This window comes from Carassius auratus, unplaced genomic scaffold (genome assembly GCF_003368295.1).
Source record: "Carassius auratus strain Wakin unplaced genomic scaffold, ASM336829v1 scaf_tig00023110, whole genome shotgun sequence".
Classification (NCBI taxonomy): domain Eukaryota; kingdom Metazoa; phylum Chordata; class Actinopteri; order Cypriniformes; family Cyprinidae; genus Carassius; species Carassius auratus.
Genome location: NW_020525237.1, coordinates 73,401 through 89,974, shown reverse-complemented (window position 1 = coordinate 89,974; position 16,574 = coordinate 73,401). Strand labels below are relative to the sequence as shown.

Below are 16,574 nucleotides of genomic sequence, written 5' to 3'. Positions count from 1 at the left end.
GTATTTAAACACTCCTAATACAAATTCCTAGTACTGTTTGAGTATTTAATGTTAAAGAAATTAGCCAAATTTCAAACACTACCTGTTTCAAATCCCCTAATTTATTTGTATATCTGTGGTATATTAGGTGTTGAAAGTTAGTAGTGTTCAGAAGGTCTTGCATAACCTCCTTAAGATACACATACATTCTCAACTGCAACCTAACCACAGTACAAATACATGACGATGGTGTGTGTAATGTCACACTCATTTACCGTTTCGCATGAACAGAATAATGTTGTTGGCATGTATGATCTCTCAGTGACAGAAGTGTTTTTAAACTGTAAGGTCGCAAGTTCAGACTTTATGTCTTTGTGTGCATTAATGCATTTTGTTTGTGTTTGTGTGTGTGTGTGCTGCTCTCCAGGAGCCCCTGGTGGTATTTTTCATTTGTTAGGCATTCCGAACCTTTGCCTGACCCCAAAAGAAGCATCTGATGCTGAAACACACATGCACACACTCCACAATTATGCTTTAGCATATGGGTATATTTTATTTGGCTCAAAGGGTTTTCTAATTCTCAGGCCAACAAGAGTCAAACATGGAGGTAATGTCTATTGTGGCCACTCTGGCAAAAAAGCCTGAATACGAAAAAGCAAGTATTTAAAATTGCTGTTAAGTGCAAGTGAAATCTTTACACAGTATCAATAATATTCATTTTCTCCATATTTGTGAAAAAGGGAAAAGCATTCTTTTCGGTCCTTGGATTAAGAGCGAGACAGCTGACCTGGAATCAGCATGTATCTCGTGGTAGGACTATAATCTTTCTGAAGAATGCCAATGGTTTTATTTATAAAGTGTGAGAATTATCATCTCAGATCAGATTTCATTCAGCCTTGTCTGTTCCAAGAGTTGGAGAGCAGTGCTGATCCTGAGCAAAACCCTTTGACTTGGAGAGAATTTGTAAACACTAGCCCACGTTTCCTTTTTCTTCGTCCAGTTTCATTTTAAAGCACATTATCTGCCATAAATGCTGAGTGGAAATGCTTAAAACCCCAGCACAAACAAGACGTTTGCCCAGAGTGACAGTTACCTGCTGATTGTCACCTTGCAAACTATGAAGTTAAAAAGCAATGGCAATGCAGCCTGTGTTTGTGACATCACTTCCTGTATTTTTTTCAGTCTGCTCACTTTTAAGTGCCAAACTCTGTTTTATTGTCCATAAGACACCGAGTCCAGCCTCACAAAACTCATCTGTTAAACTCCTCACACTTCTACCAGAAGTTCAGGGGTCTCATTGAACCTTGATGAGATCTGATGGTTGATATCCTTTTATGCTGTGAAACAGTGTCTGTAAAGTGTTTTCTGGCTTTCCCACATTATTCTTCAGGCATTTCCATACCCTAATGTCCAATAATGGTCTGTGCTGCTTCATCAGAATGATTTTTAAGACATAAAGGCTTTTTAAAAATATCCACAATGTGATCTTCAGCTGTCATTTACATAAAACATAAATGATATTGCAGATTTGTCTCCTTTCCTTTTCATTGCAGTATGTCCGTCTCTCAACTCTTGCGAGAGTGATGAACCTCCAGGAGATAATAAATTATACTATTGACTAGTCTTCAACTAGTTTATACTCAAAGAAAACATTCTTAGCTGAGTTTGAAATCCGTCAAAGGATGCAGGTCATGCCATGTGGGCTGTCACCTGGGAGGTGGAGCTTGTCATCCCCAAAGTCCGTGAGTCAAAAAGATTCTGTTGACTGCTGCTGAGCATGTGCAGACTGTCCACAGTGGCTAGGACCTGCCTGTCTGTCAGTGTCCCGCTCGGGGAGGACCCAAGGAATGAACTTTGTGTAACTGCTGTTTTTTCAGTGCTGGTGGCCAGGCGAGGAGAAGTGGAAAAGTTGTAACCATAGAGACCATATGGGCTGTGCAAGCGGAACCCATTATAGGAACCCGGTGTGCTCTGATTGGTAGAAAATGCATTATGGGTGTGGCTGGGCATTAGGTACTGCAGCTGGGAGGTTGTGCTTGGCATTCCGTGGATCTGGATTGGCAGGCCAGTCTGTGTACACGAGAATGCTTCACCTTCTGTCCCGTTCACATACGTGGAGCTCCGAGTCGAGGAAAACGCGTCTGCTGCTGGGCTGGCCAGTCGACTGTAGTCTGTGGAGAAGGGAGGGGCATAGCGATGGAGTGGGTGGCTTGTTCGACTGCAGGTGGTGTAATCACACACTGGCCCCGCCCCTGAAGCTAGGTGAAATGTAGGGGACGAGCATGAGGATGAAGACAGCAGATGCGAGTGTGCTGAAGACCCAACAACACCATGAGAGCCGGCTGCACCTGTGAGCAGTCATACATTTCAATTACACAATTCATATAAAACATATACATATAACATTAAAAAAATACAGATATAGACCTTGTGCATCAGAGAAACATTTTTAGAATTTTGTCTTGGAACTTCCATTTTTGCATCTCTAGCATCAATGTTGAAGAGTAATTCGCTGGTGAAGTAGATTTAGTTATTGCAGAGTTAACAAAAGTTATTGTAATTTTCAAATTGTAATGTTCGTACCTTCATGCTGTGGAAATACAAAAGGAAGACAGAAAACAATGAGTACTGAAATGGGGTGGAGCTACATAAAGGCTATAGTAAACATAAAATCTAATTGATTCTTTAATTATTTTAAAAATTTCAAAAAAAATTCATACTTGACGAATTGCCTTATTTTCACATTTAAAATTTAATTTTCTTTCATTCTGCAATCATATTAAAATTGCAATTCTACATCATGTTTCGATAGTTCACCCAAAACATTTTTCATTAGCTTCACCTTGTTCCCAACAACATTTAACCCTACTGACGTTCATTGTATCATTACAATTTTTAGACATTTTACAGTATATTATCTTGCGTTTCACAGAACAAAAAAAGTAATACAGGTTTGAAATGACAGTACAAAAAATGGATTAAAGGGTTAACGCTCCCTCTGAGGATGCACAACTCTTTTTACTCCAAAGAAATTAAAGGTGTGTGGTCACATTTATCATTGTTCTGCAAAAGTTTCACTTGCATTTCCACTAGGAATCTGTCCGATTTGGAGTTTTGTATGAGGACGAAGTTTTGCTTATTTTCAAGTTGGTCACATGAATTTGCAAAATGGAGCAACAAAAACCTTCTTGGTGTGAGCAGTGCTTCTTACATCTCTACGCTATTGAGAATTAACAACAATACAAAACCTTTTTGCTTGGAAAATTTCTCTGCAATTAAACCAGTGTGACAAACCTTAATTCTAAACAAATACTTATAAACCCATTGTGCAAGAATGCATTAAGGCAAGGAAACACAAACACACACAAAGACACATATATATATATATATATATATATATATATATATATATATATATATATATATATATATATATATATATATATATATATATATATATATAAACACATACAGTACCTTGTTTAGTGATTCCAGGGATGTCCTCAAATGTCAGGGTTCTCAGTGAGGGCCGCCAGAATGCATATGACTCAACTAGAGCCTCTAGTCCCATCCTACAATGAACAAGCATTCTGATTAATAAACACATGCCACTCTTTAAAGATATACAAAAACTCTCAATATGCTTACAAAAACAAAGGCAAGAGTGATTCAGTAAAGCACTCAGTCCACTTAGCAGAAAAGCTCTTAACTTTCCAACAGGGTGTTCAGTCCTGCCAGCCATCTTAGTACAAAGCCCTTTCCTTATCAGTGTGTACTTGGACATTAAAGCAGAGCAGGTAATGAAGAACATAGAGTGTGTGTGTTGTTGTGAATGGATGGCAAGGCTATAATTATTTTCACATAGCTTTATCGGTGGGATCAGACATAGAGTGCAGGAAGCCACAGTTAAAGCTTTACGAGGAGAGAGAAAGAAAAATGGAGGGGAAGTAATAGTGGTGCTCGGTGCGCTTTGTTAACGTGGACGTTACCCCACCCCCTCTGCTGTACCACTCAGGCGATAATTCACACAAGATGCCTCAACATGTTTCGACCCCAGTTTTATCAGCTACACCACTTGTTAGCTATCAAGTGGCCGTGTTTGTTTAGCAAACTGCTTAACTTTTCCTGTAACACTGAGACACGGGGTTGGTCTAAGTGCGCTGCGAGACCTTGCAGAGGGACAGATGAAATGTGGATGTACGTGGTCTGGTGTGATTCAGTGGGGCGTTAAAAACACTCTCGTTTAAATCTAATGAGCAGAGTTAAACTTCCCCACTGAGCTTGCGAGCCAGTGTCACACAAGCCTTATTTCTGAACAGCCTCCATTGCGTATTGATTATTTATCTTGTTTTATGTGAAGATGGAGATTATTTTTACTGTGCTGTGTATTTTAGGTTATACATTTGTTTTGTGTAAGGGCTTTTAATGTGACACTGTTTTTATGTTTATTTTGTCTGGGCTTCACTGGAATCTTTTAGTTTGGCTGAAAGAAGACTTTTCCCTTTGGATAAACAATTATCCGATAATCCTTTAATATGGGTTTGATAGTTCTGAAATAACTAAATTCTGATGTCAGAATTTGAACACGTTTGTTCGAAAACGTTTGTTGCCTCAAAGAGAGCTAGAGATATGTAAATGTAATGAAGTGTAATTTATCTTCTGCCTTACAAAAAAAAAAAAAAAGAGCAGAAACTACTGTACACACCTTGTCCAAATTTAGTAAAACTATAATCTATTCTGTGCTAGATGGGTTTGACTCAAGAACCTTGGAAGACATTTCCCTCAGTGCCAGTATTAGTGTAGTTACTGTCAAACAAAGATCTTTACATATAGTTTACTATATTAACCTGTTTCTTCCAGAGTCTCTGAATCCTTTTGCAAAAGGGTTCCTGTCGATCTTCAGTCTTGTTATCTGTAAAAGATCCACACACAAAACACATTCTCCTTACTGACCCAAAGCCTGTAATGTCAAATTCCCTGACCTAGCACCAGTGACCCTTATCCCACAATGCAATGTGTGTGGGTTTATTTTAAAAGCTTTTTGCTTCCGCATATATGTGTGAGAGAAAGCATGCGTGTTGTGTTTTTATAAGCTCAGACAAATGGATGACATAATTTCGAAAACTTGGCAGTAACATGAAAATGATACGATTTCGAGCTCTAACTTATCAAAAACATGCTCTGGTATTAATCTTTTAGCAAATCAAAACAAACGTAATTTTAATGAAATTAAATTTCTAAAGTATTTGTACTTTTTTTACTTTGGTTGCAATTTATCAATACATTGCTTCTGAACTGCTGGCACAGGAAAGTCGATGCATATGCCTAAATAAACACTTATGTAACGGTGCTCTTTATAAATAAATGACCCTTTATGGGGTGCTGCTCATTTTTTTAGTCTCATATAGGCTTTGATCTATGGATGCGGAGAACAAGAACCTTTTAACTCCCAGCTGCTTTAGGCAATTTGTATGATTATTTCAATTAAACATCTCGTAAATTAGGTCAATTTTCCAAAATGTTTAACCTAAATAAGAGAGTTCTGCAATTTAATTGGGTTTATTATAAAAATAACTATTATAGTCACAAAAGAATAGCTTAGCTTTATGCATTTTCTGTAAGCAGCATAATGGGGATGGTATGGCACCTGAGGCAAAAACATAAAATGTTTCTAAATTATACAGGCTAGTATAGAGTCCAGATAATTCTGTTGATTCTTCTTTATAGCTGATTACGGTTTTAATTTTGCATATCTTGTGACAAAATAATAAAATGATTTATATTGACAAAACTTGCTTCTGTTGTGCTTGCTGGTTTTTATTTTTTACATTTTCTTTCTTTAGCAGTGTTAAGCTAATGTACATTAACATTTTGTCTTGCTTGCCTGGCAAAATGAACAGGCATTTTTGTTGTGACTTTCCTGCATGTTTATTTATTTTTTTATAAAAATCATGATTTAATAAAAGGAAATGGCACTGAGTCCTTTTCATTTTAAGAATTGATGTGACATTTAGTAGCATTTTTTATGATTTGTGTAATCAAATTGTGCACTGGATAGTTATAGCATGATGTGGAGTCAATTACCTGTTGGTTTTGGTATGCAGTCACCGTTGTGAAGACCGTTTCTGGGAAGGAAAATAGTTTGACACCATCCCCAGTGGGAACTGCCTTAACGGGTGAGAGTTCTTCACCGCACTCCTTAAGGATGACGTGGACACGGGGCTGGTACTTGTGCATAGAGTGAAGAATGATCTGGAAAACATTACATTGCGCATCCGTGTTTAGAATGGGAAACGGAGGAATTACCAAAGCCGTTTTCTACCTCAATAAAAACACACATGCCTCCAAACAGGCCTTTAACTGCCTCGCACTGGGATGCTTTCAATTGAGATTGTTTACAACCCTCCACATTACAACATGTTTAGGCCTTTAAAAAAAATCCAGCAAAACAAAATGCACACCAGGCGACAATGTCTAGCATGTTTGTATGGGGTGCTGGAAAAGAGTTGTCTATTTATAACATTGAATTTATTTCAAAATCACAGAAGGAAATTCTGCTGTGCTTCACAAACTCATCAAACCTTAATAAGTTTACAGGTTTCCTCTCAGGCCTAACAGACTAGACAGAAGAAATGTGATTTTTTTTTCTGATCAATATACAGTAATTCTTCTGGGATATAAATAACAAAATTCTCTCACATGGCCTTGGTCGTCGAGCTCATTGTTGGTCAGTTTGAGTTTGTCGAAGCTTAAAATTTGGCGCATCCACGTCTCACCGGAAGCAGGCGAATCAGGATGAATGTAGACACGCGGAGGGACCGGAGAGTCGGCGTTACCCGCTACCATCCACTTCGAGCTGTGGTACACGTACCTTGGAAGAGAAAAAGAGTCAGTGTCACATAATGTGAATTTTAGATAGTATAACACATGGCTCAACCTTTCAAAGCAATTTCTGTCAGAAATTTTCTGAACGTAGGCTAATGTGAGGTTAGTCGCGCGCAATGCAAATGTTTTGTACCCTAGTACAGGTCTAAGACCTCAAAGATCTTTAAAACAAAACAGCTTTCTGGGATGTAAAAAAAATATGTAAAAAAAAAGAAGTATATATATATATATATATATATATATATATATATATACATATATACATATATATATATATACATATATATACATATATATATATATATATATATATATATATATATATACATATATACATATACACATATATACATATACACATATATACATATATACATACACACACACACACACACACACACACACACACACACACACACACACACACACACATATATATATATATATATATATAATGTATGAATGTTGATTCAGAACCCTCTTAATCCGCTCTCATTAAGATGCACAGAGCAGCCCTCAATAAACTAACCTAACGCGTTATGAATTTGTTTTGACTGTAGTTGTCTCATGACCTTCAGGTCCAGCAGGTCAAGCTCCCAAAAGGGCATCGCAAAAGGCCATACCGAACATGTCAACAACGTCCGGGAATGCCATTTGTTGAGACGGCTAGTTCAAAATGTTCAATATTATGTTTGCACATTTTTAGTTTGTTTCGATTATTTGTCTACAATAGTCGCAGCATGCAGGCTGCCCTACAGCGACCAGTTGGTAAGACAAATTTCGTAAATTGCTCACCTGTACCGTTTGTTGTCGACAGGAACAATATCCATCGCGACATAATACTGTTGATGAGGATCCAGTCCCGCAATCTTAACTCTCATCGCGGGAAACATTCGCCTAGGGATAAAATGACATTGTATATTAATATTTTAGTTTGGCCTAGCTACATCACATTTACTAAGTGCGGAACTTTTACCTTGAAGTGGGCATAATTTTTCTAATCTACATTTTTTTTAACTAAAATATGTAATTTCAATTAATGTTGTGTAATTTGTTCAGTAATTTAAATAAATTGTCATTATGAATGAATACAATTCCACAAAAATCAACATCAAATACAAACGTATAGCTAAGTAGCCTAATGCACACCATGCACGACTAATAGCCTATTTTAAAAAAATGTAAATACATAGACCTATATTTTTTAATCTTCGACATTTTGACACTTTTAGGGACATTTTCAAAAATTGTTTGTTAAATGTAGGCTAGTATTCAATTGCTCCATGTATCTGAAAGTAACATTTACATCTAACATGTGTCAAAGGAGACTATAGCGTAGCATATTTTACTAAAAATGTATAAAAACAGTCTTTCTATTACCACTATATTCAAATACAAATGTTTAATATTGTAATATTTAGCTAATAATTATTAAACTGTTTAACATGTTTTGTGTGATGCACCTGCCGGCTTTGGTGATGATCATTTCAGTTCCTATCTCGTGGAATCGCTTCCACAAGTCTGAGCCCTGCAGGTCCACGCGCATCTCCTCCCCGCAGCTCGTGGCTGAATGCACGAGGACCTGCGAGCCTTTGGATGCAGGTTGTGAGCTATCCAACAACACGTCCTCAGACTCCGCTGAGAAAGACAGAAAATTTTGTTCTCGATTATTTCATATTTTAACTGCAGAAAACTTTTAATTTAAACGACTGTTGCAATAACGACCGAGTGTTGAAGTGGCATGCATAGGAATTTGCGATGGTTGGCTCAGAAGTCATTGCAAGTATTTATAAACTTTTTATATTTTAATGTTGTTAAACATTACAATGCCATTATAAATAACCTGCAGTTTTTTTTTCTTTTTCTCTTCTTTTGACGTTATTGTTGTTTAATTTATTTGGTTTGGCGCCAGTCAAAGTCATGGAATTATTGTAAAAAATTACATTTATATTAACCATATGCATTTCTGACGAATTACATTAGTTTCCTTTAAAAAGAAAAAGAAAAAAACTCTAAGAGACATAGAAAAAGTGAATTGTATTTTTATCCATATTATTCTACAACAGTTAGCCTGTTTATTTATTTATTATTATTATTTAAAAAAAAATTAAGAGTATTCCTATGTAGGATTTCGTGAAAGCAAGTTAATTTGAGTGTTTATGACTGTTTTTGTCCACTGTATTTCTCGTCTTTTGTCACCGTGACTTCACTCCATTACACCTCTAAATTACAAAGGTGTTTTACTTTTTAATTTTGTTAGTAAAAAAAAAAAAAACTTTAATGTGAATTATTGTTTGCCATTTATTTGGAAGCCTGCACTGGTCAAAATACAGAATAACGACGGGTGTAGGCTATTTTCTTCGTACAGTGTTACTTTTCAGCTGACATAATTACAAATATAAAAATATAGCCTAAATATAAAATACAAAATTGATTTGTTTTGCGTACGTGTCACACAGAATTATTATGGTTTAGTTGCAGTCAAAACTCTAGAAGGCTACTTACGGGATTCGTCGCTTGCACAGTCTGTCTCACAACTCCTGGTGCTTGGACAAGTTCTCTCAGTCCGGGGCTGCGGGATTTCTGTCAGGTTCGACACCTCGTTTTCTTTCTCACAAAAGTTTTCATTGTCCTCCTCAAGCTTTCTTTTTTTCTCCGTACCAATAAGTGCTTCTACCGAGAATGCGTGCGCTTTAAGGCTCATACACGGGGACCGTCGTTTCTCAGCCATGGTAACAAACCGAGAAGACCGATTGGCCGAGAAAGAGAAGTTCACGAGAAGTGCATTTGCAACAGCACTTAATCTAGCATTCCTTGAGTCAGAATAGTCCGCTTCAGTAGCTAATTACCACGGGCCATGTGACAAGGACGTTGAAAACCAAGCGACAGTCAATTTAAAACAGTCTCATCGGTCTGTCAACGCGTACAGACACCGAGGCAGTGACCGGGATTCGTTAAAGTGTCAATAACCAAGGCAGAGGATGGGCGTGGCTGCCTCACGTCAATCACCGGTGGCGCACGGCGTTTCGGCCCCTCGTGTAGAAAGTTCCGCCCATAAGTGGTAAAGCGGCCTGGCAGAATGAATCATCTCTCGCTCACTGAGCTCCAGTCATGCTCTCGGCATTGCGATAATTTTCACACTCCGACTGCACATGCTCCACATGCTTCCGCATTACCTCCCCTAGCCCTCGTGAGCCAATCGTGTCGAATTATTACCAAATCTACGCCTGTATCTTCTTGAGGCCCAGCAATAAGACCTGTTAAACCTAACCTGACATGAGACGTGCAGTCTATAGTTTCTGAATACAAGTCCCCAAGAAGCACTAATTTTTTATTAAGATATACAATTGCAGGTATATATCCTCTAAACAATGCCATTAATGTTGAATTGTTATAATACGTTATTTTTCGATTTTTAAAACGCCTGAAAAAGTGTTTGCATTGATTTGAATACATTTGAATAGACTATAAATTAGACAAATTTACAATGCAATCATGAATATGATAGCCTTCAGTTATAGTTAAGTTTTTTTTTCTTTAAACACAGGCTGAGCATTATGATTGATGGTGTAGCCTATTTTCGATAGGTTATTTGTGTTTTTTGTTTATCTATCAGGCAATATAATGAAATCCAAGGGAGAACATTTCAGATGGTTTCAAAGAAACTGGGATTTTGCAAAAAAATGTATGCTAGACCTACTTGGCCAAATATCAATTTGTCTTAAACCTGTTTTTACCGAGAAATTTTTTCTTCCAAATTTAGGCCAAGTCGCGTAAGTTATCATTCTTTAGATGATACGATTTATTTAAACCCATGTGATTTTTAGAGCATGTTTTGGGTGTAATGTAGATGCTCCATCTACCCGCCGTTTGGAAAGTGCGAATTATTGCACGGTCACTGGAGAGTTCTTGTCCCACGCGCAAGTGAGAATCCTTTGGAGCACGCCTGTGTATTATGCACATACACAATGCGTGTTGTCTTTCTCTTAGTAAAAAACATATGAACTAGAAAAATATTTATTGTTTATTTATAAAATATAACCTGATAAAGAGACGTGACATAAATTGTATAAACAATTTTATTTTAAAACCATAGCCTACCTATTTTATAAAATGTATTATTTATTAGCCTATAAAATAATGTTATTAAAATACAATTAATTTACATTTTAAAAAGCTTTAATTACATTCGTTACTTTATAATGTTTAGAAGTCAATTGTCTGTGCTAAAGCAGCAACATTTAGCGCTGTACATTCCTAAAATAAATAGGCTATTCATATGAAATAAAAAATATAAAATATACCAGACGTATACAGGAAACTGGCTTTTTAATACACTGTTGATTATATTCGTACAGTTTACCGCATGCTCCAGTGAATTACCGAGATAATCTTAACTCACTCTTCATTTGATGTCGCGGCTCTTCCAGACCGCATAAACCACTATTATGCTGTAGCCTACAATACAAATACGAAAAAGTATATGGATATTTTTTTTCCGTATTGTGATGACCTAAATGTCTGACAGCTTATATTTCAGAAATTACGGAAATAGAAGTTTCTGTTTTGTATAACAACAACAATAGCCTATAATAATAATAATAATAATAGGCTAATAATAATAATACAATTATTGCTGTTTTTGTTTTCATTGATATGTTTAGTTAGAAAAAAAATACACCTTTACTTTAGTTAATGTAGGCTAATGATTTATTCTGAATAAATTACACAGTATTAAGCCTTCCTAAATTCCTAAATAGGCCTAATTTGATCCTTATGTATGTTCGGTCTTGGCTTCCCATAGCCTTAATTATTTACATAGTAGAAATCGAGTGTATTTAATATTTAAAACATCGTGATGCCTATAATTTCAGTAACATTTTGAGTTATTAATATAACCAAAATATTTGTGTTCATTGTTCAGCAATATGAACGTGCAGTGCTGCACCTCTTATTCTGGTAACGAGATTAATTTTGATTTAAACGTTGCATGAGGCTGGACAACGCGTTCAATAGCCTATTTATATGGAAAACAAAACCTCAATAGGCCTACTTTACTTTGACCCCCCCCCCCCAAATAAATAAATAAATAAATAAAATAAATTATTGTTAAAAATGATTATTGTTAGTACAATGTATTATTATAAATTACATCTCATTAATTTTGCCTACTTAAATTTTTTAGTTCTGCGATTATGATTGTTTTTCTTGTACATTCAAGAACAATTTATTAAGTTATAGGCTACTGTTAATGTGGCTTTATCATCACAGTTGTACATTATCACCACAATACTTCATTCTCGTTATTATAAATGTAGACTTGATCACCTTAAAGAAAATAATACTCTTATTCAACCGTTATAGATCGGTTTTAATTATTTGTAGGCTATGTTGATCTTGAATTACTGTAATCTGCAACTAGCGCATTTATTCTGAATTGGTAGTTACTTTATAGTTACCGAATATAGGCTATATCCATACAATATAATTTAAATGCTCAGATCTTTGTAGAATGACAAAGTTGATGTAGTTACATAAAATATTAATTGTTCTCCAATTTGTATAGGCGTATTTATCATTGATTATATAATTTCCATTACATGTACTGAACATTTTTGATTTACCTAAAACCGTTCATAGAATGACACTTGCCTAATAACGGACCTTTTCAGCTCATAATATAATAACCTACCTTGTGATATAAAGCAGAGGAAATACTGCATGCGCTTTATCTTTATCCCGCAGCGCGCAATTAACAATTTTTTGTGTAATTTCTTCGGCATTGCATAACTAAGTTTTGGCTTATTTATAAATATAATATTTTTTTCACATACGTATTCGCAATATTAAACTGTTAATGAATGTGTTCCTCTCAGGTGTGAAGCATTAATAAAAAAATAAAGTGTGCACTTATTGCACAGACGAGACTGCACTGAAGTGTTAAATGCGTTGTTTACTAATCCTCGCTCTGTAACCTCTGGCATCACTGGACTCAGATCACGTCGGCTGGTTAAACTTTAGAGTCGGGATTGCTGTGTCTGGGCACCATATTGTTAACAGTTATTTTGCTAGTGCTAATGGCCCCGTGGCAGCCAGCCAAGGGCTTTATAGCGGAAGTGGCAGCGCGAGGAACGCGGGTATGGAGGAAGAAAAAAACGATTAAGAAAAAAATCCCTTTGAAAGAAAGGCGAGAGAGACCCCACTGCGGCGGACGCGACCCACTGCTGCCAAATCCAGAGGTGTGCCGTTATTAGTGAGCATATGAGAAAAAGACAGAACACAGAACCGGTAACCGGCGGTTATAGGCTAAATGTCTGAGGGCACTGAAGCATCCTCAATCCGCCTCAAATGAAACGACACGCCAAACCATCCGTGACCCACAAACCTAATCATAAAGGTTATTTCACCGTGAAAATCCGGTATTTTTTAACGTGCACCATATACACTGATGTATTTACCGTATTTATGACGGTCTTCATGGGGCGGCGCAGACAAGGACCCCCGGCGACTCCACCGGTATTGACATTGGATGTAATCGACGCGCGTTAGGACCTGTCACGCGGGAGTGTATCCAAACACACGCGGACGGAGGTCAACTTTGTTTCTGTGAGAAAATTATTAAGGGGAAGGAAGCTTAGCTGGCATGAAATATGACATATCGTTGCCCTTCCTTGCCACTCAAAAAAGGGACAAATAATAGAGAATAATGTAGACATAAGAGACTAGATGTAGACAAATAAGTCTAGATAACGATGGGCTCTCAGTGTGACCAGGAACCCCTCTATACCAACAGACAAATCTGACCAGACTAAAACTTACAAACCAGGTAAATAATATCATTTAGCCAAGCTACTCTCATTCTAAATGCTTTGCTGATCTATTCACACTGGTAGTCTTTTTTCATCTTAACAATATTTTAGGAAGATCAATTAATATTCTTTCTTTGGAATTGTGAGGATGTGTCATTATTTCAGGTGTGTTGTGTGTAATCCCGAAGAATGTTTTAAAGTTTGTTTGTGTTCGATTCCGAAATAGGCTGATGGTGAGACAGACAAATATTCTTTATAAGAATATAAAAGCCTTTTTGGTTCGTTAAGATGCTGATGTATTAGAGCTGTACATTCTGATGTCAGTCAGTAAGCTCTATTGGTTTTGTTAATGACAGAGTTTTGAGGGCGGCTGGTGGTTCTATACTGACATCTATTTTTTGGGACAAATTGATAAATGATGGTAGAGTCTGGAGAAATGATGGTAGTTTCTCATTTTAGCCTCTAGAGGGAGATGCAATGGTTTCTCACTCCATAGGCCTACAACAGGGAGCCTGAGCGTCGCTCAGAGGGTCTCCAAGCCTCCTGGGACAACATTAGCACTGGACAGACGAAGTACCAGACAACTGCTCCCTTTGGTAGAACAAAGGAAAAAAGGAAGTGAGAAAGAGGAAGTGTTGAATAGAGAATGGCAAAGAGATTGTAGGTCAGATTGGGGGAGATGAAAAGTTAAGAAAAGAAAAAAAGAGTAAAGAGCAAGCAGGTGTTTTTATGAACCCTACTCTCTTGAGAAAAGATAGTGAGAACAATTTAAATCCAAAAGCAATAAAATCATGAATGATTGAATCACTCAGAGGAAATGACTTGGGAAAGAAAAAAGGAGAGAGGAATGAATAAGGAGCAAAAGACAAATTATACTATTTCTAGAACATGCTGAATGGACTTAAATGGACTGGATTTTTTAAAATCTTATTTAAAGGTTTTTTTTTTTTTTGGTGTTTAAAAATAATTGTAGCCTCTCATTTAGGACCGCTGCATGAGGAAAAGCTCTTCCATAAATCCATTCATTCATATTAATTGTCCGTTGTTTCTAGAATACAGAGGGATCTAAAAAAGACAAAGCAGCGCTCCTCTAACGTAGTAATTAAAGTAAAAAGGGAGATGCCATTCCCCTAGTATTTTAGAAGCAGATACCATACATACTTAAGTATGTTAAAGATTCAATGTTTAATGTATTTCATGCACACACACACACACACACACACAGCAAGTCTTATTTTAGACATTTTAGAGCGTGTAATTGAATGTAATGGTATACTGCTGGCCTTTGGGAAGAAACTCGCAAATTAAGACCAAATCGTTCGGAATTACTGAACTATTACACGCACATTCCTCCATCAGCTGTCTGTTTTGTCCATCAAACCTTCTTTAGCAGTTAATTAACACATAGACACGCACGCACACTTTTGTTTAATATTTGAAGATGGGTTGTTCTGTCCTATGGTCCTTAAGCACTGCTGTATCCCTTAATTGGCGGAGTGTGGTTTTAATTTACATATCTGTGTATAGGACTAATAGAATTATACGGCGTCTAATGTGCTCTCTGAATTCACATGGGCATCCTGCCCTGACACCTGCAATAACACCGCAAGGACCTACTGAAAATATCCGCACTGTCAGGCAGCCACAGGGCAGCCCTATTCTGGGACCTGGACTGTTTGATATTTCATGAATGGAGGAGAGGATAAGAGGGAACTGGGGAGTAAGGAAGGAGAGAGATCACACGAAAAACTTGTTTTATCTTCCTTCAAGTTGTCATCAGAAGGTCTCTCACACACAACACACCTGACTCAATGCATCTGCAAGGCAGTGAGCGAGTGTGCGATCAGGGCTTGAAAACCTGGGATTCAGAATCTAATTTAGACCTGGAAATACAGACAAAATATTACTGCATGTATTTACGTATGTATAACAATAACAAAAATATAAAATAAACATTAAATGACAGGTTGAATTAGTGTTTCTGAACAAATTAAGTATGTTGTAAAGTATGTTAAGTAAGTTGTTGTAAGATTTTCTTTTATGATTGGCTTTGGAGACTGAAAGAGTGAGTATTGAAGTGATTAAGTGTTTATATTTTTGCGCTTTTTTTATTCTTATTTTCTTCTCTCTTGGATAGACAGATGAAACTAGAATGAGGGTTTTCTCTTTTGTGTGATATAGCGTGTGTGTGTGTGTGTGTGTGTATATATATATATGTGTGTGTGTGTGTGTATGCTCTAACTCTAGAATAAATAGATATAATGAACAGAAAATGAGACAAAAGTTGTTTACCCCCCCCCCCTTCCTGTTTTATATGCCCCTTTATACCCTTTCCTGCTGCTCAAATCCAACCACCATGAAACCACTGCCACATTAGAACCTTTTACTGGCTATGGCTGGCCCAACACGGGCATTACGCTGGCATTGCCACCCTGATGCTGTTTCCAGTTGTGGCTGTTTCCATGGAGTGGTCATTCCTTATCAGTGTCAATCATGTTTCATCATCCTACAGCCAATCAGCTGTCATCACAGACAACCTTTAAGAGAGCTCATAAACCTAAATCTCAGTTCTTGTTTCATGCTAGTCCAACAGCAGTTTTATTTTTAAACAGGCTCATTTTTAGAGTTGTTTTTTATTGGACTGTGCAAAGAATGTTTGGAACATTCAAGGATGGAATGGCGTCGTAAAGACCAGCTGGACTGGTATGACTTGGGTGTTCTATTAGAATGAAGTCATCAGCATGAAACGACACATTTCTGCAGGGTCATTTTAAAACACCAAAGTCCACTTGAGCTCTTTCACTGTCACATGTGGTCACAAAACACTCCCACCCCCAAAAATCACGTGCATATACACACACAAACTCTTTACTCTATATGGTGACTCATATAAACCTTCTG

General features: G+C 36.9%; 1 protein-coding gene across 1 annotated transcript; it reads right to left on the bottom strand.

The window, feature by feature from the left end:
* Positions 1 to 506: 506 nt before the first annotated feature.
* Positions 507 to 10,188, bottom strand: LOC113077674 (T-box transcription factor TBX18-like). The gene is made up of 8 exons (XM_026249992.1): positions 9,370 to 10,188; positions 8,328 to 8,502; positions 7,660 to 7,761; positions 6,679 to 6,850; positions 6,064 to 6,231; positions 4,827 to 4,891; positions 3,457 to 3,551; positions 507 to 2,327 (listed from the first exon to the last, which is right to left on the bottom strand). The coding sequence occupies exons 1-8, from the start codon at positions 9,593 to 9,595 to the stop codon at positions 1,669 to 1,671; spliced, it is 1,662 nt and encodes a 553-aa protein (XP_026105777.1). The 5' UTR covers positions 9,596 to 10,188; the 3' UTR covers positions 507 to 1,668.
* Between the last annotated feature and the right edge of the window lie 6,386 nt (positions 10,189 to 16,574).

Coding starts and splice junctions, on each gene's coding strand:
- LOC113077674 (XM_026249992.1), bottom strand. CDS start 9,595: ATGGCTGAGAAACGACGGTCCCCGTGTATGAGCCTTAAAGCGCACGCA. Junction 6,851..7,659: donor GTCGACAACAAACGGTACAG/GTGAGCAATTTA, acceptor TTCTCTTCCAAG/GTACGTGTACCACAGCTCGA. Junction 6,232..6,678: donor AGCTCGACGACCAAGGCCAT/GTGAGAGAATTT, acceptor AATGTTTTCCAG/ATCATTCTTCACTCTATGCA.